Source organism: Elgaria multicarinata, chromosome 15, assembly GCF_023053635.1.
Source record: "Elgaria multicarinata webbii isolate HBS135686 ecotype San Diego chromosome 15, rElgMul1.1.pri, whole genome shotgun sequence".
Taxonomy (NCBI): Eukaryota; Metazoa; Chordata; class Lepidosauria; order Squamata; family Anguidae; genus Elgaria; species Elgaria multicarinata.
In genome coordinates this window covers 26239393-26264732 of record NC_086185.1, presented here as the reverse complement: position 1 = coordinate 26264732, position 25340 = coordinate 26239393, and the positions used below count along the sequence as shown (strand labels likewise).

General features: G+C 42.0%; 1 protein-coding gene across 4 annotated transcripts in view; it reads left to right on the top strand.

The window, feature by feature from the left end:
- KLHL13 (kelch like family member 13) overlaps positions 1–25340 on the top strand; it is a 61059-nt gene that overhangs the window by 21495 nt on the left and 14224 nt on the right. The window contains exons 1-5 of one of the 4 annotated variants that reach the window (XM_063141611.1): positions 5222–5375; positions 5956–6069; positions 18987–19128; positions 21846–21978; positions 22217–22413. In XM_063141611.1, coding sequence (XP_062997681.1) covers positions 5296–5375; positions 5956–6069; positions 18987–19128; positions 21846–21978; positions 22217–22413 — 666 coding nt within the window. In that variant the 5' untranslated portion in view covers positions 5222–5295. Of the gene's footprint in view, positions 1–5221; positions 5376–5674; positions 6070–8975; positions 9111–18986; positions 19129–21845; positions 21979–22216; positions 22414–25340 lie in introns of those variants that run through there. The other 3 variants (XM_063141610.1, XM_063141612.1, XM_063141613.1) reach the window with 3 other exon arrangements.

Below are 25340 nucleotides of genomic sequence, written 5' to 3'. Positions count from 1 at the left end.
AATCCCCATTGAATGCTGTGGAACATCTTTCTTGATAATACAGTTTATGATTTTAGTATAAACATATAAAGAGAACTTGAAGCTAACCAAAGTAGTAACACCCATTGTGGCTACGCTGGGTTTGGAGGGGCCCTTAATTTGAGGTGTTGACACCATGACCCTCCAGTTCCTTAATAGTAGAAACTGTAAAACTGAGATTCCCTTACATTTTGTTTTGTTTCATTTGTATATGAAATTTATTGCTGTCTTTTTATTACAAAATAGTCCCAAAGAGGGATACAACCAATAAAGCGCAATAAAATGAAACAATTTTGACCAAAAAACCAAAACTACTACTACTAGTATGCTACTTTCATCAGAGTTGTCCTGAAGTACATCAAGGAAATTATACTGTTAAGATTTTTTAAAAATATATATACTGGCATTCCACTCCGATGGGGCTTTGAGCAGTTTTCATTCAGATTTTATGTTTGTGATAGCATTTAATGACATTTGAAACGACAAATGTACCCCGGAAGACTGAAAGGACAGTGATGATCTTTTGCTCAAGAAACGTGATGCTAACTTAACATACATTTCTTGTTCTGATATCCCTGAATAGCAGTGACATGTCCTGAAAAGCAAACTAATGTAATTCTGCCTGGTGTATGTGGGCAAATGAATTGAACAATTTTGTTAATTAATGATTGCCTTATTGAGCAGATTCTGTATTTTGTTATTGCTCATGTTAGACTTAAGTGGTAATTGTGTGATTTTTCAGATATTGCGTATCTGTCTTATTGTTCATGAGGAAGGCTTTTTGGAAGCGAGAACTCAGTAGGTGTATAGTGGCATTTGTTGACAGTGGATATTGCCAGATCTGAGAAGATGATGAATGTAGTTCTTTGGTCCTTAACCATGGCAGGAGCAGCTTAAAATGTCATAAGCCTCTCCCTTTCCAAGCTTTGTCATATGAGAAATTTGAGGAATAAAATATGAGACAAGAAGAGTAAGATATAAGAATAAAGACAAGGGAGCTTCAAGATTGAAACATCTGCACTTTGCAACCAGTTTTTAGGGTTGTGTTTATTTCTGTTTATGTTCTTAGTTCTCTAAGCAGGTCTAGATGGAAAATATAGATTTAGGTGAGCCCAAGGCATCATTGTGTAGAATGGAAAGGAGGTTGTAACTTGGTTATACACAGGCATTGTGCAAATACAATTGCCTTGAGTCACTTTAGTCTGCTTTGAACCTAGCACCGCATTACGGAATGTGTTCTTGGTCTGCAGTGAGGGTACAAATTTTAATTCCCAAGCAAGTATTTTAATACTACAGTATCTTAGTTTTAGGTCAAGGAGTGAAAAATCACAGGTTCAGCCAGAAGTGCTTAAACTGTTTTTAAAATAAAAATGTATGGGTATATCTGCATGGGAACACCCTGCTGCTTCTTTGGTGCCTTGGCATACAAATGCCCAGTGTTAACAAACTAGTTCTGAAAAGAAGACATAGGATGGCTAGGGATTGGGAACCAATCTCTTATCAGCTCTCCATGTATGCACCACATGGCTCATAACATCTGGCATGTTGAAAAGCAAGGAAATCTGTAGGCAATGCATGGGTCGCCAGTGCACTGGCTGTTGATGAGCTTTAGATGACTGTATTCCACTTCAGCCATTATTCTTTTTGGTTGGATCCCCTCTCCCACCATGAGAGTTGCTGAACTTTCCCCTTCTTGAGTAGTCTGTGGCCCTGCGTTTCAAGCATTTCAGCTGTTAGACACTGGAAATAAATGTGCGTCAGTTTGGCATCAAAGTGTGCCACTTGCAGATCTGCTGTGAACTGTTCATTTGTTCAGAGTACAGTACTGCTGTCTGCAACCCCAGTTAAGTATGTGCGTGTGTCTATGTGTTCATTTTAGAAGGATGTGGCGCCATGTAGAAAATGCAGCCCACCATCTGTTCAGACTGCCTCCCAGGAGAAAGATGAGCTAGCAGCTGTCCAAGTTGATGTATCAAAGGCTTTTGTCTCTATTTTGGGCTGTAGGGTTGAAAGGGAGATGGGAGATCATCTAGTCTGATCTTGTGCCACAAGGCAGGGTCATATAATGAAGTTACCTTTCCACACACTATTACCACACTATGGTAATTGCTGTAGCTAAGTGGCAGAACATGGTTTGCATGCAGAAGGTCCTAGGTTTAATACCAGCCGTCTCCAGGTTGGCCTGGAAGTGACTCCCGCCTGAAACACTGGAGAGCGAAGTGAAGACAATATGGAGCACTTTACTGGTAAACTTAATTCTCTAACATTTTTCCACATCTCAACAACAACCTTACATGGAATGTTAGGCTGAGCAAGCATGCTTTGATCCAATGAGCTTCATAACTGAGTGAGGATTTGAACCAGGGTGCTACGCTGTAGTGGCCTTGCCTTGTTTGTTAATAACTTACCATGATATGATACATTCAAATATGTTAGCAGAATTATGCAAAATATATTTTGATCAAGTAGATAGTACAAACCACCCTGTAGGCGGTTTGTATGCCACTAATTGCCTAGTAAAACAGCTCGAGTGTGACAGACAAGTGAGCCAAATCTCATGCTGAGCCAAAGAGTCACTGATGGTCTCATTTGAGCAATACCCTTCAACCTCACAGTTCCCAAGTTGCTTATCAGTTAGAACAAAACCCACCTGCTTAGTCTCCCTAAGAGGGACTGTTCTTGGTGATTATTCAGTATTACTAGCTCCTTTCTCACTGGAAAATGCAATAGAAATGTAACTTCCAGAAGATGCTAAAGAAATGTATTTCCTTGACCTCTTCTACAAGTGGAAAGGGGTCTCATTGCTTCTTCTCCAAGATCAGATTTACGTTTGGTTCAGAAATAGCTTTCTTTTTAGCCTCTGCTTTAGTTGACTGTACAACTTTATTCTTCCTACACACTAGTTGTGCGTTCTGAGGGTAAAGGTCTATAAAGAAAGGGAAGTAGAATTGATGGCTTACTTTGGAGCTAATGGATCTCTAGTACTACTATTGGTCAGCTTGGTGAAATAGCAGTTGTTTTATTCAGAGAAATAGATGAGGATTGTAAGCCTGCAAAGGAAAGAAACAAAGCTAAGCTGTGTTGCTGATTGAGTGAGTGATGGCTTTCTGTGCTGCAGTGCCTTCAAGAGGTTTGGGGATCTCAGTATAGGCTTGGCAATAGGTAACTCTCATTGTGCCCACCGTAGCTGTTGGCCTTTTTCCAGGGGTTGGCTCTTATGGCAGTTTCTAGTGGCTTAACCAGATTCTGACACTAATGGAAGTTTGAAAATTTACTGATTTACCTCCTCACACCCCCATGCTGAACTCTGTACTGATACTTGGTAGAATTAGCAAGTTCTTTCATTCAATAAGTAGAAAATATTGCATCTGCTTGTAAGAATCAGGTTTAGCTTGAACAGCAGATGTCCTCATTGCCCTTCAACTTCTTGGGTGTGGGACAGGGGCAGAAATGGGAGGCATCCTTCTATTATTTTAAGGTTGTTCATTAATCTTGATTTTTAACTTTTTTATGCATGAAACACACTGGCAGAGAGGCAATGAAAATTACATAATGTATGCAGCGTAAGTTTAGCCAATGTCTCTTGGGTGCATAATGCAAAAGATTCACGGAAGGTGGTGAGGTCCAGTCCGTTGAGTTATCTATGTAAATTAGAACAGTTCATGCATAGTTGGTAGTGCACGCTTTAAAAGTAGGCATCACTCAGTATGTAAATGCGTGACTGCAATCCAATTTAGTGGAGACAGCCTATGGTGTTGGCTACATGCTTCAGTGAATCTGCTTTTATCAGCAATAAATCTGAACTGATTTTATCAGCAAAACCAGATCGCTGAAGTTCTGCAGGATTTCAAGCCTTTTAAAAAGTTATAGTGAAAGATCAGAGATGAATTAGCTCATGGCCCATACCGCCTGTGTGTATCTGATTTCTCTTTCCTCTCCACCCCCACCCCTGTTGGAGAACAATAGCCTAAAATATATATCTATTTTTAAGCAATGCGCTTGCAATAGTAACATATCAATTCACCCTTGCTGTGAGAGGGGACGTCTCAGTTGCTTAACATATAGGTGTCTGTCCTCCCTGAGGTAAGATTATTGGATGAGCAGTTGAGCATCTTTCAGTTCAGTGCTGTATGTTGGTATATTATATGGACATTGGCCTACAACTAGAGTTTTCAGTGCAGTTGGTGACTTGATAACAAAAGACTTAGAGGGCACCACTTCTGCTAGAGTAAACCCCGCTCTCCCAAACTGTAAATGAAAATGAGCAGAAATAGCAATAATTAAATAAAAAGCACTCTGGCTATTGTTGCCTTTCCATTAAATAAAAAGCACTCTGGCTATTGTTGCCTTTTCCATTATATTTAGATTATTCTCTGAGGAGACATTCAGCCATGCTGCTGAACAGAAGTCTGCTCTGGTGGCATCCTGCCACAATGAGAGAAGCATACTCTGAAGTCCATAAAAATCAATATTGGAGGCCACTCGGAGACCTACCATTCCAGTATGTTAGCATTTGTGAGTCGACATAGGAGCTACTTTGGATGCACCTTCACATCAATTGAGCCGCCTTGTGGTTTGGGGTAAAATTCCTTGTTCGCCTATGTCATCCATCCAACCGCTCCTGCTTAAGGTCTCCTTCATAAAGTGGATCAATTGTGTGTTTCTTTAAGCGTGCTTTTAAAATGCACACACACACATCCCTGATAGCTGCCTGCCCCTGGAGGTCACCAGCCAACAGACCACAGAAGGGGTGGGGTGGGGGCTGTGACGGACACCTGCGTGCCGGGCTGCTTCGTCAGGACTTAAGGCAATTTGGGAGCTCTTGGGGAGTGGGGGCTGCTCTATTTGATTGTTGATCGTGTCCCTGCAAGGACGGTTATTAGCTGCACATTGCTCTCCATTTCCCTGCTGCAGACAGAAGACGGAGAGCAATATTCATGTTCCCAGAGCGTATTGTAAAATGCATGAGATTTTTCCTCATCTCATCTGGAAGTCGAGGGTAGGAAAAATGAGAGCGCCTTGAATCCAAAGCTGTCTGGAAGGACATGCAGGAATCCGCAGAAATGTATCCTTGCGCTTTCGTTGGGTCTCTCTGACTATGGATTAGAAAAGACTGTCCTTTTCTCTCTCTTTTTTCCCCCTTTAGAAAAAAAAAATCATTTGCTTTTGCAATAGGCTTTTTCCATAATGGCATTCTTGCATTGTTTGGCTTGCACAGAAGGAAAACAGGCTGCTGTATTTGGTCACTGATCTCTCTTAGCTGTGTGGCCCAAGGCTATGCTGAGATTTCTCTCCCACTTGTATTGTTGCAGCTCAAACGAAGAATGTTCAGAGGATGACAAGTGTATTCTGAGTCGGTATGTGGCTTCATTTTCATTATGGAACCCATCTTTCCCCCCCCTTCCTCTTTTTTTCTTTTCTTTTCCTGCTAGTATTGGTCAGAAATCAGGTTAATAGGTACAGAATGTAGAACAGTGCTGCAGTGTGACTGAAGGTAGAACAATAGCAGTACAAGCTCGTTCTTGGGGTGGGGTAGTGGAAAAAAGAGGCGATCTTTTTATAGAATAAAGCTGCATTGTGGTAGCTTGTACAGTGCAGCCTCTCCCTCCCCCTTCTCTCTCTCTTTCTCTCCCCCTCTTTTTTGAACATACACTGCAGTCAACACTTCTCTAATGAGGTGGCACTATTTGTGAGTTGGAACGATAGAATCGCCTTATTGCTTTAGGGGACGGCAGGGTTTAAAAGGAGATGCCTCTCAGCCCCCTTTTCCGATTGGAGGCCTTGTTTTAAGGTCATTGGCAAGCTGGCTTGGCTTGTTCCCAGAAGCAGCAGCAGCCGCCGCCGCCGCCGCCGCCACCGTTGTGCCAGTAGTGTGTGTCTGGAATGGAAGTCCAAGTTGGTAGTCTGTTATGGAAACGCTGTTTGCTGTTATTGTAGTATCGTGGTGACCAACATGCCATTGAAATGGAAAACGAGTTCTCCTGCTATCTGGAAATTCCCAGTTCCTGTGCTTAAAACATCCAGGTCATCGCCACTTTCTCCAGCATACATGTAAGTGAGAGAACTGAGGATATCTTAAGGTGGGCTTTCTTTTGCGAGATTACAACCCCTTCACGGGCTTTTGTTTTGTGAGATTTTTTAAAAAAACCTTTTTCTGGTGATGTATTCTCTGATGTGACATTGGTCTCAGAATTTTTTACTTTTAACCTTGCATTACTCTTCTTTATAGGATCTCCAAATTTTATCCCTCCTTTCGTTGTCAGTTTCCCATTTCCTCCTCCCCCCCCCCCCCCCGCCCCATGATGGATGTTGTGTTGAGTCGTTCCTTTGTTGGAAAAAGCAGAGAAATGGCCGGATTTGGCCACATTCATGATTCTTTTTCAGTGCCCATTGTTAAAGTTTTGTGTGGTCATCTTTAATGCAGATCTTAGATGAGCAAGTCAGAGCCACTGGTATACAGCCTTTCCTTTTTTTTATAGCTTATGTTTCACAAAAACAATCCATTTGTAATGCTTACCGGGGGTGATCTTTCCATATTGTGCCTGGTTCCCATTGTGAAGTAATGGGATTTAGGTTTGCTTTTATTGCAATTTTTCACTCAAATCACTGTTCCTTGGTTATTCTGGAAAAATCTCAAAGCAGAAGTCAAAAATTAAACATTGCCATGAAGTCACGAAGAGTCGGAAACGACTGAACGAATAAACAACAACAACATCAACAGAACTGCTTGATTTGGCTTAGTATTTCCTATTTTTAAAGGGCACCGTAGCTATGTTTCTGGCTGACATTGAGCACAGCACATGGCACTCCAAAAATGAATGCAAAAAGAGAAGTTAACTTGGTTCTGGTAATGCTCATTAGTGAATGAGCTATGATATGAACAGCTTCCATGAGTCTTATTTCTGTAAAACATGAAATATCCCCTCAAGTCTAGATTCATACTTTCCTTTAGGTGTTAATGAAATATTGCATCTTGATGCTTTCGGCTTATATTTATTGGCTTCATTGAGGGTCAAATCCTCCCTAAACTAAAATTTTGGCAGAAGTGTCACATGTGCATTTTGCTCTGTTTTTTTTAAAATCCATGTATTGAAGAAATTAATGTTATCAGAGTAATTTCTCAATCTGCTGAAAACTTATTTTTTTAAAACAAAGCTTTTCCCAAACTTTGAACTTGTAAAAATTACAGTATCATTCATAAACCTGAAGCTCAAAAGGAAATTGCAGACTAGCATGATGAAGCATAAGAGATGAGTGGGGGATCTTTGTGTTGAAGAGTTTTGGTATTGTTAAATTTTGGAGAAATCCAAAAGACCGTTGCCTAGTAATCAGTATAGTGGATTTTAAAAATGTCTGGACAAAACCAAGCTGTGCTCTGTTCTAATCTGGTGTACTTGCCGCTTACACAATCAGTGAGCGCTGCCGTTGCTTTCTGTGGCCAGCAGCAAGTTAAAAATATGTTTGTGTTAACAACAGAGTGCTCTGTGCCTGGTGCATTATCCCGGTCTCATATAGCAGCACATGAAGCAGCCTGAACAGTAGAGTAGGCGGGGAAATCGTATGTTTTTGTGCCAAAACTGGCTTGTATACATCGGTGCGTCAACCTTAGATTGTAAAAGCATGTCACTTTAAGTGAAGTTTTAATATTATATGAGAATCATATAGACACACATGTCTGTTGTTCTTTGCTGTCTGTGCTGTGTGCTTAGAGCTCAGTTATAAGTGACTTTGTCTTCCTTTTTTGCAAAACGGTTGGGGTTGCCATTGCAATGCTGGCTGTTAAACTCCCATTTTGTCATACATACCTTTTAGATTGGCATATCCTGTTTACAGTTGCTACCCACCTTGAGCCCTTGAGGTAGGGTGGGCTATAATTCAGAATATATTGAGATGCCAAATGCAAGGACCATTCAGATAATCAAAATACATTTTATAAAGACTCATGCAATTGCAGAGCTGAAATGTATTTGCCAAGTTATTTATTTTTTAGAAGAATATGTTCCATAATAGGATTTCAGAACACGTCAGATTTATAAATATTTATTTATTTATTTTGATACACAGGGGGACTATAGTGATGTCTACAGTCTGGTGCAGTGTGCTATTAGGAATATGCAAAAGCACACTGCTCATTCTGGGGGTAAAATAGTAATGCTGTAAGATACACCTTACCTCATGAATTTCATTCCCTGTTGCATACCTGCTAGTCTTTTAATATTTTAGAAATGAGAAAACAAGGAATGTCAACTCCTGTTTTTATGCCACCTCTCTTGGCAACAATATTATGGATAAGGGCTATAACTTGGCTGCCTAATTGAGATAACTGCGCCTCCAATTTTCTTTGCCTATGTGCCTTGAGGTGAAGGGGTTAATGCAGGTGGTAAAGGACTGCTGTTGATTATTAAGGCCAAGAGTAAGTCCATGTCAACTCCTTTGTCAAAAGACTAATTTCAGTTAGGCTGATAGGAGTCTACTAAGGCTGAAAAATTTTCTTTGCTATCTCTGCATATGGTTAGTGTCCAGAAGGAAATATTTGTTCCACATGGAATCTGTTGGGTGTGTTGTATTAGTCTAGGGTCTTTAGAGGCCCCTCTAGCCTAGTTCTAGTTCAGTTCTAGTTCATATGGAAAGGAAAAGAGCTGTTGCTGTTCTGAACTTTCTGCTTGCCAGGTGACTTGAGGGATAGGGAGAAGACAGCTTGAGCACAATCATCATATATGACTCCATATATATGTGTTGCCTGTTTTTTTTTTTTTTTTTCATGTTTGGAAGCCCTATTGAAAGGAAAGCACTTATCACTTTCGTTGGAGGAAGGAATAAACAGTTCACAGCCTTTCTTTGCATCTGACCATAGCGATGTGGGCTTGTTCAAGTCTCCAAATCTTTTAACCGGGGCAAACAGAACATACACAGCTCTCTGGAACTCTTCTTGTGAAACTCCTGTATTTAATCCGCAGCCCTCTGCAAATGAAGGAAAACCATGCATCTTTCCCAAGCTTTCTGTGTGCATTCAAGGAGGTTGGATGTGGATGTGGTGGTAACCGCAAACAATGGCTAGGTAATAAATCAAGCCAGCACTTGTGGGACCCCAGGTGAGCATTCCCTCAGAATAATTCATTTCAAATTTCATCAAACAGCGGAGGGGCTTTCAAGTCTTGGGTATGCAAGAAGGGTCTTCAGACTAGTTTATTCCCTAAAGTTCCAGTGATATAGGCAAAGTGGGATTCACCACTTAGATCTCCTTCTAGAATCGATAATTGCATCCTGGGATGCACTTTTCCCCCCTCCACCCCGAGAATGCAGTGCTTCTCTCTCCACCTACAGTGCACAGTACTGCAGCAGCCAGAGATGGTTGTCCCCCCATGGAAGGTGATGCAGCCCCTTGGGCAAACCATAGCTAAGAACAGTTTCTGCACTCAAGGCTTTGAGACATCTGCTATAGTTTTAAGACTTCCATAGCTGACTCCTATTTTTGTCAAGACCTTGCTATCCAAGCTACAGCAGCTAAAAGTAGAGTCTCGGGAAGAGGAGAACCTTATTATTTATTTAAAGCTTGCTTACCTCACTATTTAGTCAAAAAGGCTCCCAGGGTGGCTTACAAAGATCAGTAGCAATTTCCATGATTGCTAAGCAAACCTTCTCTCTCACTTATCTAGCTGCTGCTACTGTGGATTCAGTGAGGCCCTCTAGCTCCCCCCCCCCCCGCAGAAGAAAATGGGTTAGATGGGCAGCCAAGGAACCTGTGAAATGATTGGATGAACAAGGTTGACTCTAGTGAAACAGCAGTTTTATGACTGGAAACATTAATCCCAGCAGGTCTCCATATCAAACAGAGGTCCAGGAGACATCCAAGGGATTTGAGCATGTACCAAATTCTCTGGAATTTGGGCATGTGTGAAAGATCACATTTTTGAAGGCCTCCCTTCATTAGGACCTGTTTGGATTTCTGAAAGAGGCAACTTTGCATTTCTTTCAGGAGCAGGCACCAATTCTCAGGCAAAGTCTTGGGAGTTTCGTCAATTCCACCCCCAGTTGTGAATATGAGTAGGGGCAGCATGTTGGTTATAGCCCTGGAGACTATAAACGGTTACATGGACCTCAAGTCTTTAATGATTTATTGCTGCCTGCCAGTGTCGCTGCATTATGTCAAGAAGGTTACAGATGTTTAAAGGTCACATGCCTGAAGACCCTGGCAGCTGGTTCCGGGTGCTGTGCTCCTAATACTACCGAGGCAGCTGGCCAGAAAATGGAGCCTGGAGCATCTTAAGTCATTCCTGCTGTCTTGGGCTCCATGAAAGAGACCAACAAAAGGTATTTTCTCTCAGACTGCCTTGCATCTTAGGCAGTCTCTCATGGGCAAATACTGCAACTTTATGTTTTCTTGCAACTTTATGCAGCATTGCACTATGTCAAAGACAGTTCCAGTCACATTAGCAATGTAATGGTTTCTTCTCTTCAAGCTAAGATAAGCATTTTCTTTCCAGTAAATACAGATCTTGGCACGGAGTCTTGAATAGTGCATTCGTTTTTGTTTCTATTCTTAGATGTTGGTTCAACCCTATCCCCAAAGACTAAGGCTGCCAGTCAGCATGTTTAAGACCACAACACAATCTCATCTAAAATGCCAAAAAGTGGCCACCTCACCCACCCACCCTCGATCTCTGCATGTGTTTTTCTTGTAGTCTCCTTTAAAACTGATTTTACCTCCCTTCATATACCAACTGAAATCACATGTTGGGCTTTGGTAAACCTTTGGATGTGGAAGGAGATGAGCTTGGCCACTGACTGTTTAGTACCTATTCTCATGCTGTGGTTTGACTTGTCTGGCAAAGTGTTAAGTACACATTTGCTTACATGTTTTTTGACGTCTTGATGAGAAATAGGCAGTTTCTGGGCCTTGGATCAGAATTCAGTATCTTGGAACCCCCTATTAAGTAGAGCAGCAGGGTATTGAATCCAGGGTATTGAATGAACAATTGGCTCGATTATGAACGGACCTATCTGGTTTTTAAGATCCGCAGGGAGGTTAAATGGAGAGTAGTTTGTTTTCGTCTGCTCCTGTTTGTTTTGTATGGTATTTATGATGATTGTATATGTTTCAATGTTTTATTATTTTTAATCTTGTAAGCTGCTTTGTGTATTTACAGACTGAAAAGGGGGCTAAAATAAGAAATCAAGTCCAGGGGAGACTGCTCTTCATGCCCCCACCAATTGCGCCCCATCTATTAATGAAATGTGAGGTGGGGAGCCTTTAAGTGGTCACTTAGGAAGGCTTCACTTGCTCCCTCCCTGATGGTCTTTCATCATCTACTGAAGACATACCTTCTTTTGCTGGGTTTTGGCCTGCTCAGCTGAAAATCTTGACTTTATGTCTTTTTCTATTTGCTGTAACCCATGTTTCAACTCTATTTTTGAGATTGTGTTTAGATTCAGATGCTGCTCTTTTTTAAAAAAAGATGTGTAGAGTGGTCTTTAAAGTGGAAAGGTGGCACATTACTAGATAAATGGACAGGTAGCTAGTAATTCAGAGCTCCTTCAGATGTTTCATAGAAGCAGTGATTGTGGATGTACACGTGACTTGTGAATGTGCTTCTCAGTCTTCACATCCTAAGTGGAAACATGGACATCTTTCTAGAGTGAGATGTGTGAGCACTAGGTGCACTCCTAGCTCTCTTATCTTTCTGAGGAGATGTGCAAGGTTGCACGGGAAGCATGGAAAGCAGACAAATATGACAGCGGGTGTTCAAATGACGTGACTTCTGAATAGTGTCTAGTAACTGTCTGTGTATATGATGGAGGTATAAGCCAAGGTAGGTCACACCAGATCTGCTTCTGGATGGGCTGAAGAAAATTAAAGAGAGATGACATGTTGGTGGGCGGGTGGGAAGCCTGTAGGAGAGAGACATCATGTACATCTCGCCTGCACATAGCAGGCAATGGGAAAGAGCCTTCTTTTCCAGAGACCCTGGAGAGCCACAACTAGTTAGAGTAAATCATACTGAGCTAGTAGGATGAGTAACCTGACCTGATATAAAACTGCTTCCCATGTTCCCTGTGCTGAAGGAAAAGCACTTTTTGTTTGGCCGTTGTGTGTCCCGTACATTGCTTTTAGAATCACCTGGGCTTTATTGCTTCTCCCTCTCATGTTCCACGTTCACTGAGACAAAGGTGAGCATAAGAAAGGCGTAGGGTAACAGAGATGGACATATCCTATATGTGGAGTTGAGTGAAGCATGCAAAGGGGTTGATTCTGCTGCCTAAGTTTATATCCCCACCTAAATGCCTAGTGAGCTCCTTGTGGGACAGCAAAAAGGTAAAAAGGGCTCTGAGCTGTTAATGCAGTGATAAACCATGGCAGAGAAGGCATATTTGAAGCAACCCTCTTCAATTCTGCTCTCCCCTTTCATTCATAGTCCACATTTTTCAACTGCTTCCTGACATTTTCTGTGCATTCAGCCACTTTTATTTGTATGCATCATCTGGACCTAAGTTCATTTCTGGGCAAAGGCACACATTTTTGGATGCCTTTATCAAAACAGTTATCTGGCTGCTCTCCTTTAAGACCTTGGGACATGTGTGCTTATGGAAGAAAGTTTGATGCATAACCTAAATGGAACCTTAATTGATCATTACAGCATAATTAGTGCAGCCTTCCCCAATTTGGCGCCCTCCAGATGTGTTGGGCTGCAACCCCCATCACTGCAGCCACCATAGTCATTGTAGCCAATACAACCATGTTGGCAAAGGCTATTCTAGTATAATACAGCCAATATAGTTGCCGTGGCAAAAAAAAAGTTCTTATCTGCCTTCATACCTACTGACCGGTTTGCAGCTTCGTGAAACCTTTGAGTGTTACTTTCCTGCATCTATTTGGGTTGGATTGTTTTCCCTTGGCAACAGTGATATTGCTGCTGGGGCCTGCTGGATCTCTCCAATTTTCGCACATGAATGTGAGCATTCTGGAGGCAGAGGGGCTGTGACCCCAGGAGGCGATAAGGAGGAGGTGTGCTAGCCCCGAAGAGCTGTCCTCGCTTTGCCCGTGGCAAGGTTAAAAGAACAGAGTTCTGTTCTGTTAGCTCTGCAGGCAAGTGCTGTGCTGTAATTGCTCTTGGGTTTAGCACAAGCAGTATTTCCTGGCTGGGACTGTGAGTCATCCTCGTTTTCCAGGGAGAGAAGCACAGCAAATGCCCAATTAAGAAAGTAGCTTAGGAAATGCTGATATGAGCTTTTCCCCACGTAATCTTGTTGGTCTCCCTTCTGTCTTGTCAAAGCAGTCCAAGGAAGTCTTGACTTTTGTCAGTTATTTAAAAAGACACTGTGTTATCTTTTTAAATCCTCCATAGTTTAATATCATAATCAATCGCCAATAGATTTGCATCACTGCTTCTCTCCTCTTCAGAATCCTTTCTTGTAATAAACAGTTATTATTCCTTTTGGAAAGGACAAGAGTGTGTGTGTGTGTGTATTTTCCTGTTCCCTGGAGAGACTCTACCTACCACAGTCATGCAGTGTGAAGCTAGAATTAACATCAGCCTTTTTCAATCTGACCCTCCAACTTGCTGCACCAGCAAACAAATGTTTACGATGCACCAGCTGCTGTATTGCAAATTTTGGTGCTGTGCTTGACTTGCAAGCAGATGCGCCTGCATGCTTTGATAGGGTAGCTTTATTTGAATGCAAAGTTCATAAATTATAGAAGGCTTGCAAAAGAACTCAACCCAAATTACTTTCCAGCCTACTCACTCATCTAGTCATTTCTGGCTAAAATTGGGAATACAGCGTTTTTATCAAGACTCTCCACTTGATCATGTAGAGGTGGTTCTTATAGGTTGTAGGCAGGCAGCCTAGCAGCATTTTGCAAGCGGAAATTCAATAGCTATGCACCATAGCTGGCATGCTGGAAGAGACTAGAATTCATTGTCCAGGGAGCAACCCAAGGTGTGTGATATGTGCCCTCCCCCCGAAAAATCAACGCAATCCAGGCTGCAGCATGCCAAAAGCAAGACAGACATCATGGTGGCTGACAAATTAGTGCCAGATACTTGAATGAGGGAGGAAAAGCAGGCTGTTCACTCCACTTCTGATCACACAATCTGTGTCTTGTGTAGGAATGACTTGTTAGGATTGCACCTGACCTCTGGATTCTAGGTTTGCTTTTAAATTCAGCAACTAGCCTTGCTGTTTGCATACCTTTGCTAGAATAGTTGTTGCAGTTCATTAGAAAACCATTGCTAGAAATCTTAACATAATACAGTGGAAGAGATATTTGCTGCCCAAGAATAGTGAGTTGAGAAGCAGAAGTTTTATTTATTTATTTAAGGATTTTTATGCCGCCATTCAGCCAAAAAAGGCTCTCACGGCGGCTTACAAAAGTATTTCTTGACAGTCCCTGCCCACAGGCTTACAATCTAAAAGACATGACACAAAAGGAAAGGGGATTGGGAGGGAGAGGGAGGAGGAGGAGGGGGGAAAGGAAAGGAAATTCAGGCACTACAATCTTAGTTGCAAAGTTCAGCAGTGACAGTTGGTGGCAGGAGGGAGGGGGCTCTCAGCTGGAGCTGGACCCAGGCATGGTGGAGAGGTGCCTGGCTGCTGCTTCCTCCCTCACTGGTGGCCTCTGCAGTGACAGTTGGTGGCAGGAGGGAGGGGGCTCTCAGCTGGAGCTGGACCCAGGCATGGTGGAGAGGTGCCTGGCTGCTGCTTCCTCCCTCACTGGTGGCCTCTGCAGTGACAGTTGGTGGCAGGAGGGAGGGGGCTCTCAGCTGGAGCTGGACCCAGGCATGGTGGAGAGGTGCCTGGCTGCTGCTTCCTCCCTCACTGGTGGCCTCTGCAGTGACAGTTGGTGGCAGGAGGGAGGGGGCTCTCAGCTGGAGCTGGACCCAGGCACGGTGGAGAGGTGCCTGGCTGCTGCTTCCTCCCTCACTGGTGGCCTCTGCAGTGACAGTTGGTGGCAGGAGGGAGGGGGCTCTCAGCTGGAGCTGGACCCAGGCATGGTGGAGAGGTGCCTGAAGATTAATTTTTTAAGTTTAAGTTTTACTTCTGTCCATGTAGTGTCCCTAGTTGGATTGGGTATGAGCATCTATAAAATCATGTGGTTAAAACTGAACTGAATTCAGGCTGGGGATATCAGCTAAAGATCCTTCAATTCTTCCAAATTCCTGTATAAAATGACCTGATCCATCCACCCCTCTTAGACTAATGTGTAAATTGGAACTTAGATAACCACCAAATTTTGTACATCTCTGAATGTTGAGTTACTTTTACTATAGGTAAAAACATGTGGAAGAGACACGGATTAGGCATAAATAGCATCACCCATTCTTAGTAACAGCTGACCAATTGGCTCAGTTGCCTCTTCCAAAGTGGAAGTGCCATCTCTTTTCCCAAAGTTGTTGCATTTTGGTGATCAAGGCAATTGCTTCATTTGCCTCTAAGCCTGGGCTTACTCAAGCGCTACCTTCCATGGCATTCATGGCTTGCTGCCTTATCCCAGGTTGAAAAAAGCAGGTTTTGAAATAAGTATGTAGTTTATAGTTTAACTTAAAATATTCTCTTCCTTTTTTGTGCTTCAGTGTTACTGTAAACTGGGGTCAATTCTCCTCTAGTTCTTGTCAAAGTGCAAGTAGTACATAAAAAATATTCAAGCTTTTCAGGGTTGTATAAGGATGGGCAGAGAGGGGTCAAACGGGATTTCAATAGCAAAAGCTGTACTTTAAAAAAAATTCTGACAGGATAAATTAGAACCCAGTTGTTAAAACAATGTGATTGCCCAATGAGTTAGAAAGAAAATTGTGTCCACACTTCCATATTGCCAAAGGGGTGTTGGGTTTAACGCTAGTCCTTCATGCATGTGACAAAACGCTTTTGAAATGAAGAGATCTTCTGTGTGTGCGTGCTTGGGATGGGAGTGGGTTGTTTTTTTAAAAAAGAAAACCAATAAGGTTTGTTTGATAAATGTTGGCTCCCCCCGCCTGCTTTCCCTCGTAGAATTTTGGATCCTGGCCACTGTGCTCCGCTTACTGAATTGTTTTGTTAAAGTGGCACCTGTTGTGAACTGTTGTCAACAACTGCAGACCTTGCTTATTTTATTATTGTAGAAACCCTGCCTTTAACAGACATTTATGTTGATTAAAAATCCAGCTGGCTGCCTTTAAAAATAATGTAATGACATCTATTGATCACAGCAATGGAATTAATTAGAAAGTGAATTAACTGTCCTCATTTCTAGAATTTCTGGTAGTGCTATAACTTGCTCACTAGAAAATACTAATCAATATATTTACATTCATTATTACCTAATTAATTGTAGTGCTTGGCATGCCAGCATTAATGAGTACAAATAAAAGGCCTTTGGTGACTATGCCTAAACTACATATCCTTCCTGTGGATTCATTAGAATTTTTCTTGGATGTAAAGTTGACCTAATCTGATAGCTGGTGGGGGAATAAAAGAAAATGAGCTGTTAAAGGTCCGATGTTTTGGATCTGCAGTTGTTCAAATATGAGCTGCTGGTCATCAAGGCACCTGTTGACAATTAATCTTTTTGTGCCCTGGCTCTGACATTGAATACATTGTGGAATGTAATTTTTAAAATGTATTTAAAAACTCAAATACATCCTGCAGTTGGAAGAACATTTTGGTGATAACATGGGGAGATTCCTTAGACTCCATAGGAAGAAAGTTTGTAATCTAGTTCCTGAAAGCCAAGATTCTGTTTGTGTGTTCATTTATAAATAAATAAATAAAAGAAAGGAGAGAGGAAGGAGGATTTCCATCTCATTTATCAGTGTTGAAAACATAATCTAGAAGAGTTCGCAGTGTCATGCCAAGGCAGCTTTCTTCCTCTGCTTCATGCTCTCCTCTTGAGGTGCCTGCTTTAATCTTGCTCTGCTCTCCCCTCCTATTCTCTCTCTTGTCCTGTCCTGTGCCTTGCACCTATTGCACTTTATTCACAGCTTGATGATTTGGAGGTGGTTCTGGTATTTTAAGCTTGGCTTAGCAAATTGACCTCTGTGGTCTAAAGTTCTACACTCTTGGGCCTTCCATACTTGGAGGGACATGTAGAGACCACTACGCTTGGCAAGTCAGTTTTGGCCGAGAGCTCCTTGTGCTGTCATGGCTATATATCCATGCCATCGCTGCTCCTCTTTTTCTGCTGAAAATCACTGCAACTGCTAATCTCCTTGAAGTTATAGTTCAATAATCTATGCTTTAGTGCACCTGCCAACTATGTAAAATTCTTCTCACTAGCTGAGATTTCGCTAGAATTTTGCCTGGAAACTTGAGTTTCCACAGGTGGCTCCTTCAGCTTCCTCCCAATGGAGCAAGAAACTGAATGGTGAGAATATATTTTGGAGGCTCCCACCATCGAAAACTCCCTGCATATGCAAAGCTAGAATCTTGGGGAGAAGGCTAGTCTAGATCACTTCTTCCAGACATGTTAGTTTTGCATATGCTTGAGGGGGGGATCCTCAAAACATCCCCCCTGCATGCAAATTTATAGTCTAAAGGGTTTCAGTCATTATATGTGTGTCAAGTCATTGATGAAGTTTGTTCATTCTTCCACTAAAAGGCGTGGTTCTTTTGTTTCTGAAGGATTACCTTTAAGGTCTTTTTGCAGGAACAACATTTGATTTGGCAAGGAAGCCTTAACTGCTTCCTCCTCTACTCCTTCAGCTCAAATTATTGTTTATGCATAATTTTTCTGTTAGGTACTCTTTATTTGCTGCTGATAGGAAAGACAAATCTGGTATGACCTTCAAGATCACTGAATGCCTTTATAAAATACAGGGGTACTTCCAGAGCAATTTATTATACAAATCTTCCTGCCATTGTATCAACATCTGCTTTTTTGGACTTGTTTAAAATAAGTCTTTTCCAACAGTTTTTTCCTGGCACAACTACAGCGAGGGGAGCAAATCCTTGGATTAGTGTTGTAGAAATGTTTTATGCAATTATGCAAGATGTGACATGAGATTTGTCAGGTTACTTCTCACATATTAATTGTAATTCACAGCACTGCATGCTAAAAGAAGCATCACTTTTCACGTGTTCTCTTGTGCAGATAACTGGGTGGTCACATTTTAAATGGAGACTTACTACATGCATTCTGCATTTCTATGCTTTGTGTTACATGTATTCCGCACTGTGTTTCAAACCTGTGTTCACTGTGTGGTCCAAGTTGCTTGTTTAGAGTTTCTTATGGCTAATCCCTCTCCAAACTATCCATGGTTTTGACTAATGCTTGAAAAATTCTCAAGTTTCAGAAATTGCTTTAAATAGATGTGGATTCAAATGTATGTTCACAAGATTTCTTTAAAAATTGGGATTTCTCAAATCAGGTTACAAAAAGTATTTGGATTTAAAATTCACTTGGATTTTTAGAGCAGTTATGCTATTGAAGTAATTTCTGAAACTGATTTTGAGGCCAATGTTTTACCTGTATGTTAACAGTCTGGATATTTCTCAATGAGACTAGTAGAGACTCATTGGCGTGTTATAAATTTAGTGGATAGTTATATACATCTGAGTATGCATGGAGTAATATGTACCCAATCCACCATACATTAGGGGGCACCAGGTGCGTCTTTTCCACTGGAGGCTGTAATGGGTGCTAGCGCTCAATATACAACTTAAATTATGGAAAGCATTTCTTGTCAAAACGTTCATGGTTTCCTGTCCAGCTGCACCTTGGTAGGAACGTATATTTGCAAGTAAAGTTAACTACAGTAAGATTAGTACAGTTGTAGTTGTTAGCTTCTTGCAGCAAAAACTGAAATAAACACTAAAAATTGCCATGTCACATTTTAAGCTTTAAAATGGTATCTTATTTAGCTTGCACTCTAGATCCACCCACAAGTCTGTGGTTGCACTCCAAAATGAACTTTCAGCAGTGGCTGTCATTCATGTGCTGTGTGGGGAAAAGCAGGCTTTGGCTTAAGGTTGCTCTCTTCTGCTTGACCTTTTAGATCTCTGGTTGAAGAGGAAGACCCTCACATGAAAGTATCTCTTGGGAGCAGCGATATGGGTGTGTCTGCCCATCTGCAGTCATCAAAGGCAGGGACCACAAGATTTTTCACCAGCAACACTCATAGTTCCGTAGTATTGCAGGTAAGTTAAACCTTGAACTGAGCTGCCTGGCATATCTTCATTTTGAGAGTTCCATTTATTTCAGTGGGATTTCTCTGGGATGTCCTCAGTGGGATTGCATCACTTGTCTCTATGTTAAATCCATTGCTTTGGCAATGTCATTCCAGACCAGGCAACCTAGCTGTTTCAAAGATGCTACTTCCAGTATCCAAAGCAGTAAGCCTGTGTGCATCAGTTGCTGGGGAACATGTGTGTGAGGGTGCTGTGTACCATGTCCTGCTTTGTTGGCCCCTGGTCAACAGCTGGGTGACCACTGTGTGAACAGAGTGCTGGGCTAGATGGACCCTCGGTCTGATCCAGCAGGGCTCTTCTTATGTTCTTATGAAGACCGCAAGTGGGTGCATTTGTTAGCTTCTGAAATTCCTTCTCCTATTCCCCCTCCTCCTTTTTGCCAATTAAACATTCTGATCAGATTGGCAACAGTGTCAAGAAACCTGGCCTTTCTCTGTAATTGAAGGAGACCGCATTGCGAGTTCGACATTGTGCAAGCAGAGAGAGCCATTTGCTGAAGGATCACATTTGAATACCTACAAGGGAATTTGCCAGGAAAAGCTGTCTTTCGATGTTAATATTTTGCTCTTCCTACCTTTTTGTTCTCTTAGCTCAGAGCATGTTTCGACGGGCAGTTCAATTTCATTATCTATCAGTGCACTGTGGTGGAGTCCAGATGTGTCCTGTGCGCATGGTTACAATAACCATCTGCTGCCTCTACTGGGTGGTGCGCTGATCTGTGACTTGCAATTGGAATCGCTATGAAATGAGGCTAAGTTGCACACCTTGGTTACGGTGCAATGTTCTCCTCTTGATTGTGTAGCGGAGGAGAATTGGTGCCATGATAATAATGACGCCTGTATTCTGGGTACTTCCTTCAACCTAACTTTCAGTATGTGCTCTGATGATTTTGTATTGGAAGTGGAATATTGCAGAGATGGCCCAAAGCTTTTGTAGGCTCCCAGAATGTCTTAAACGGAATGAAAAGAATCCCTTAGTGTGCATGGTGCACTGGCTTCAGGCTGAATAGCATCCCTTCTCCTTTCCTTTGTCTATGCTCTCACATAGATGCCCAGGAGGAGGTAGAGTTGATGAGGTCCAACGTACGAAAGGAGGTGGCAGGGAAAAGTTCCTGATGGGAAGGAAAAATAAGCAGCTGGTGGGAGAGTGGAACAGCACTACTTACAAAGTGCTTCAGAGTGTTCAAAGTGCATCAAATCCATTGTCTCCGTAATTCTTACAGCAGCCTATTGGAAGCATTAGTATTATAATTTCCCCATATTGCAGAGGGGTATGCTGAGGCTGAAAGAGAACAGCTTGCCTAAGTCCATCTAGTGAATTCATGGCAGAGGCAAAATTTAGCTTGGTATCGAACGCTACGATCTGTCTCTTGTCCCCACTTGGATTAACATAAATAGTGAAGTAATATAGCTGACGCTTATGAGGCCTGACCAGTTTTAAAAGCTATGGCTACAATACTGTTCAGTTTTCATTATTTCAGCCGATTCCATAGCTTTCCCCATTGTATATCTGTTTCTTTTGATATATTTGAGTTTCATGGTCTGAATGTTTATGTTCTTTATGGCTTTTTAGGCCAGTCATAATTTTAAAAAGTCTACTTTAAATGGGTTGCACATGCATCAGCAGAATTTACCAAGGAGTGTAATAATGGACTTCTAACATTACAGTTTTTATCATTAATATTTCAATGTACGTTAATGAATTGTTACCAAACCATTTTTGATTAATGGTTACCAGCAGGGCATCACTTGCAAGGTGATGACAGTGGATAATTTTAGATTGTAAATTCAGCTTACAGGAGCTGGGTGGATATCCCCAATGATATATCCAGGTTTGCGCTCTCTGTAGAACAGAAGTGTTGTGGTCTTCAAGTGTTTTAGCCTACAACTCCCATCAGCCCTAGCCATTATAGCTAGTGGTGAAAGATAAGTGGCCTACCAGATGTTTTGGCCTACAAGTTATCTACCATTGGTACAGAAGAAGAGAGCAGATTTAGATAGGCTCCATACAATTGAGGAAACCTTGTCCTATGCTTTCTTCAAGGGTCTTAGTGTTTCACATCCTTAATCTTCTGTATGTCAGTGGCTTAATTATTACTGTTCTTTCCTCATATTTCCAACGTCCTTTTTAAATGTCAGGGAAGCTGTCGTTTCATGTAGAGTGTGACTCTGCAGCAAATAGAAAACTCAGCCTGTTCTTGCAGATCGTTGAATGACCAAAACAACCCTTCCTTGCTGTATGGATAAGCAGTTCTGTGCATTTGGAACTTGTTCCAGTCCTTTACTTTGTGTTCAGAAGGGAAGTGGTCTGTAGAAACTTTCGTCCTTCAGTGAAATAACAGACCGGCCTTTCAGTGTCCTTCAAATGAAGAGCTTTTGAGGAATGATGGTTATAGTTAAATTTGGCATGAGGTGATTCTAAAGAGATCATGAACCCTGGACTCCTGCAGGAACCCTGGATTCCTGCATTGAGCAAGGGGTTGGACTCGATGGCCTTGTAGGCCCCTTCCAACTCTGCTGTTCTATGATTCTATGACTTTCGGATTCCTGTAATTAGCAAAAAGTGTGGGGCTGCTTGAATGATCATGAAGTGGCTTTTATTTTGCAGTAAATAGATCTTGCTCTCGCAGCTGAGGGGAGCCGTTCATGCAGTCTTTTCTCTTGTAGGGTTTTGACCAGCTCCGAATAGAAGGTTTGCTTTGTGATGTGACGCTAGTGCCAGGCGATGGTGATGAAGTGTTTCCTGTTCATAGGGCAATGATGGCGTCGGCTAGTGATTACTTCAAGGCCATGTTTACAGGTACAGTTAATGGGGATGAGGCACACCTCTGTGTTTGCTAAGTCCTGTCATATTGGAGCATGCGTATTCAGCATGAAATATTCTTGTGGGGTGTGTGTGTCTGCCTGCATCCAGTATTTTTCTATCTGTTTAGCTAATGCTCATGTATGAAGCATTTCTTCCTCTGGGCCAAGAGATTTTTTTTACAGGGGAAGCTCTTTCCAGCTTTAACCATATTTTATCTAAATTTTGTTCTCAGGTGGGATGAAAGAACAAGACTTAATGTGCATTAAGCTCCATGGCGTGAACAAAATAGGTTTAAAGAAGATCATTGATTTTATTTATACTGCAAAACTTTCTCTCAACATGGACAACCTTCAGGATACTCTAGAAGCTGCCAGCTTTTTACAGATATTGCCTGTGTTGGACTTCTGTAAGGTGTTTCTTATATCTGGGGTAAGACATCTTAGGTTATTGCTCAGTTTGTCTCTCTTGTTTTCGTGTGTGAAATCACAGTGAGTTGATAGCCTGATAGATTCCTCTATCAATTCTGTTAAATGCCTCTTAAGCTGGTGTGGATATTGAAATAGCTGTGGCAGGGAGTTCCGCAGGTTAATTATTTCTACTGTAATAGAGATGGATGAGACCAGCTCAGACTGCTGATGAGTTAGGTGATTTTTTGGTGAAATCTGCATAGGTTTGACACACTGGTCAATTCACTGCTAGTTATTTGTGGTCAAATATTCCAGGAATGCCATGATGTGAATGACAGATTCTTTTATTTCATTACAGTGTCCTTGGTTTGCAAGGGCACAGAAGTGAGGCTTGCTTTTCCCCACAAGTCCTGCTGCAGTCAGGGACAAACCTAGCAGCAAAGCAAAGATCCACTTCCTAGAACCACAGACCTCTCCAAAGAGGAACACACAGTTGCTTCATGACTCCCTCTTGCTTGTTGCTGTAACCCCCTCCATGCAACGTGGTTGTCTGCTCTCTAAAGGTCTTGTGGGGGATGGGACACAGGTCCAGACACACAGTAGCTGTTGAAAGACTTTAAAGCTACCCGTTTAAGTTTTTTGTTTTGTTTTTAAATGTGCAAAATGCTGCCTTGAGTGAAACATTAAACTATGGAGGATCTTGTTCTAATATAGTATATAAATTGAAAACCCGTGACCATTATTTCACACTGTTTCATCGGTTATTTGGCAGTCATTTGCCATAGTGTTTTAGACTGGTCAAATACCCAACCTGAGATGTGCATTAGTAATTTCCAGTGCATATCTTGGCACACAAAACAGTTTTCAGACGAGTTTAAGCCTAAAGATTATAGTCTCAGTCTCTCTCTCTCTCTCTCTCTCTCTCTCTCTCTCTCTCTCTCTCTCATGAACTGCATAAACAGGACCAAATAATGCACATGTTTCCTCTGCACAATGTTTGGGTGAAAGGATGAGGGTCTCTTCACATATAATGCATCTTAGGTGTACACCTAGAGGAGTAAAGCAGGAATGAGACACGTGCATATTTTCCTACAGCTTCCAGAAGTGTAACCATGTTATGTCTGCTGCAGTAAAAACAGTCTTCTGGCACTTTAAAGGCTAAAGGTGGTGCAAAACTCTTAGTTTTTTTAACCTAATAATCAGGGTGCCTGGGCTTGTTGGTGTTTCCTCTTGAGTGTATACTTGGTTGTGAATCCAGGGTTTCCTTGGGGAATGCCTGGACCATCCTGATGCCCATTACATGTGAACGGGGTGTTCTTGCTTCTTCCCTTTTTTATTCAGGATTCCAAACTCTTGGGCATTCTGTCATATATTCCGAGGCAGGCTTCATGCTCAAGGCGAATGGTTGAGTTTCCACACCATTTGAGAGGTTCTTGGATGAGAGGGAACTGAAAGTCCAGATTGCAAACTGTCCTTTTGTACTAAGACAGACATTTTCTGTATGTAACAGCTGGGCTCTGCATCGAGAGGCACTATGCAGGTTTTGTTTGCTCTGTGGTTTGGACGACAGCATCTTGTGGTTACATAAGGTCCATTATCTCTGATTTATGTGTGTGTTTTGGTCAGGGCAGAAGGGCTTAGAGTCGTGCTTAAAAAGCCAGAGACATCTATGGCATTTTTTTCAGATTGCGTGCAAAAAATAGTGCCCTCAGAAAAACTGACATGGCATTGATTAACATGCAACTATTAAAAAATGACACTTGTGGATTTTAAAACATGTTTGGAGAGTAATTAGCTGTGTAAGAAGAAGATTCTAAAACACTTTGTGTGCTGAAGGTTGGAGAGCAGCCTTCCCCAGCCTGATGTCCTTCAGGCATGTTGGACTACAATTTCCATTATTTCTAGCCATGGGCCATGGTGGCTGGGAATAATGGGATTTGCAGTCCAACACATCTGGAGGGCACCAGACTAGGGAAGGGTACTCTACCGGAGTGCATGATTTTCTGCTTGAGTTGCATAATCCTTGAGCATGTGTTTTAAGTTTCTGAATAGTCAGCCAATACTATATGGAACAAGTAGAATTCCCATTCTGGAGCCAGTCTGGAATCTCTGATAAAGGAAGCTATGTCTAAATTCTGGATGTCTGGGCGTTGGGGTCCAGAGGACAGTCAGGAGGCAAAGGAAGATCCACGTACTTTATCCCTGGGTTTAGCAATGAGGATATAGGATTATCTGTGTGTCAGTTACGCTTGCAAACCCCATTAACTGCTGGCATCTCCTAAATCCTCTCCTTTTTCATTTCTGTTTCTGCCGCTCCCAATTTATTTCTCACAATTTTCAGGCTTCAGCTGTGTTATTTGGAGCTGCTGTCATCAGCTACTCCTATCTCTGGCTTTTCATTTTAGTGGCAGTAGGTGTATATACACTTCTTGCTACTCTTCTCTGTGTTTCCAAGCTATGCAACCAAGGGGTTTCAGCTACATTACAAGAAAGAGATTTAAGTTTTCTAGCTTCCTTTTTTGGCTTGCTTTTCCATAAGAGTGAGTGAAGACAGCAGAACATAAATCCTGTGGCTGCAACCTCCTTCCAGATTCTTTGTGGGTCCTGGAGGAATTCTGGACATTTCATAGTTCGCAGTTTGTATCCACCTCTTTGTGGAGAATTACAGGCTTATCAATGATGGGGATGGGAGATGGTTGCTCTCCGTGGATAGGAAGGCATGTGTTGGAGTTTGCACCAGTTTCTCCAGCCTGTTGTAGCCAACTAACTATGATCCACCTTATATGCTGTTGCTGCCAGACTCTGTTAACAGGAGTAGCAATACGAAGGTTTAGATGGGGAGAGAGAAATAGAGAAAAGCAAAAGAGAGCAAATGGATGGATAAAGGGGACAAAGACAAAGGGGTCCAGAGACATGGATGAATGGACAGTGGGGTTGGGTGACAGAGAT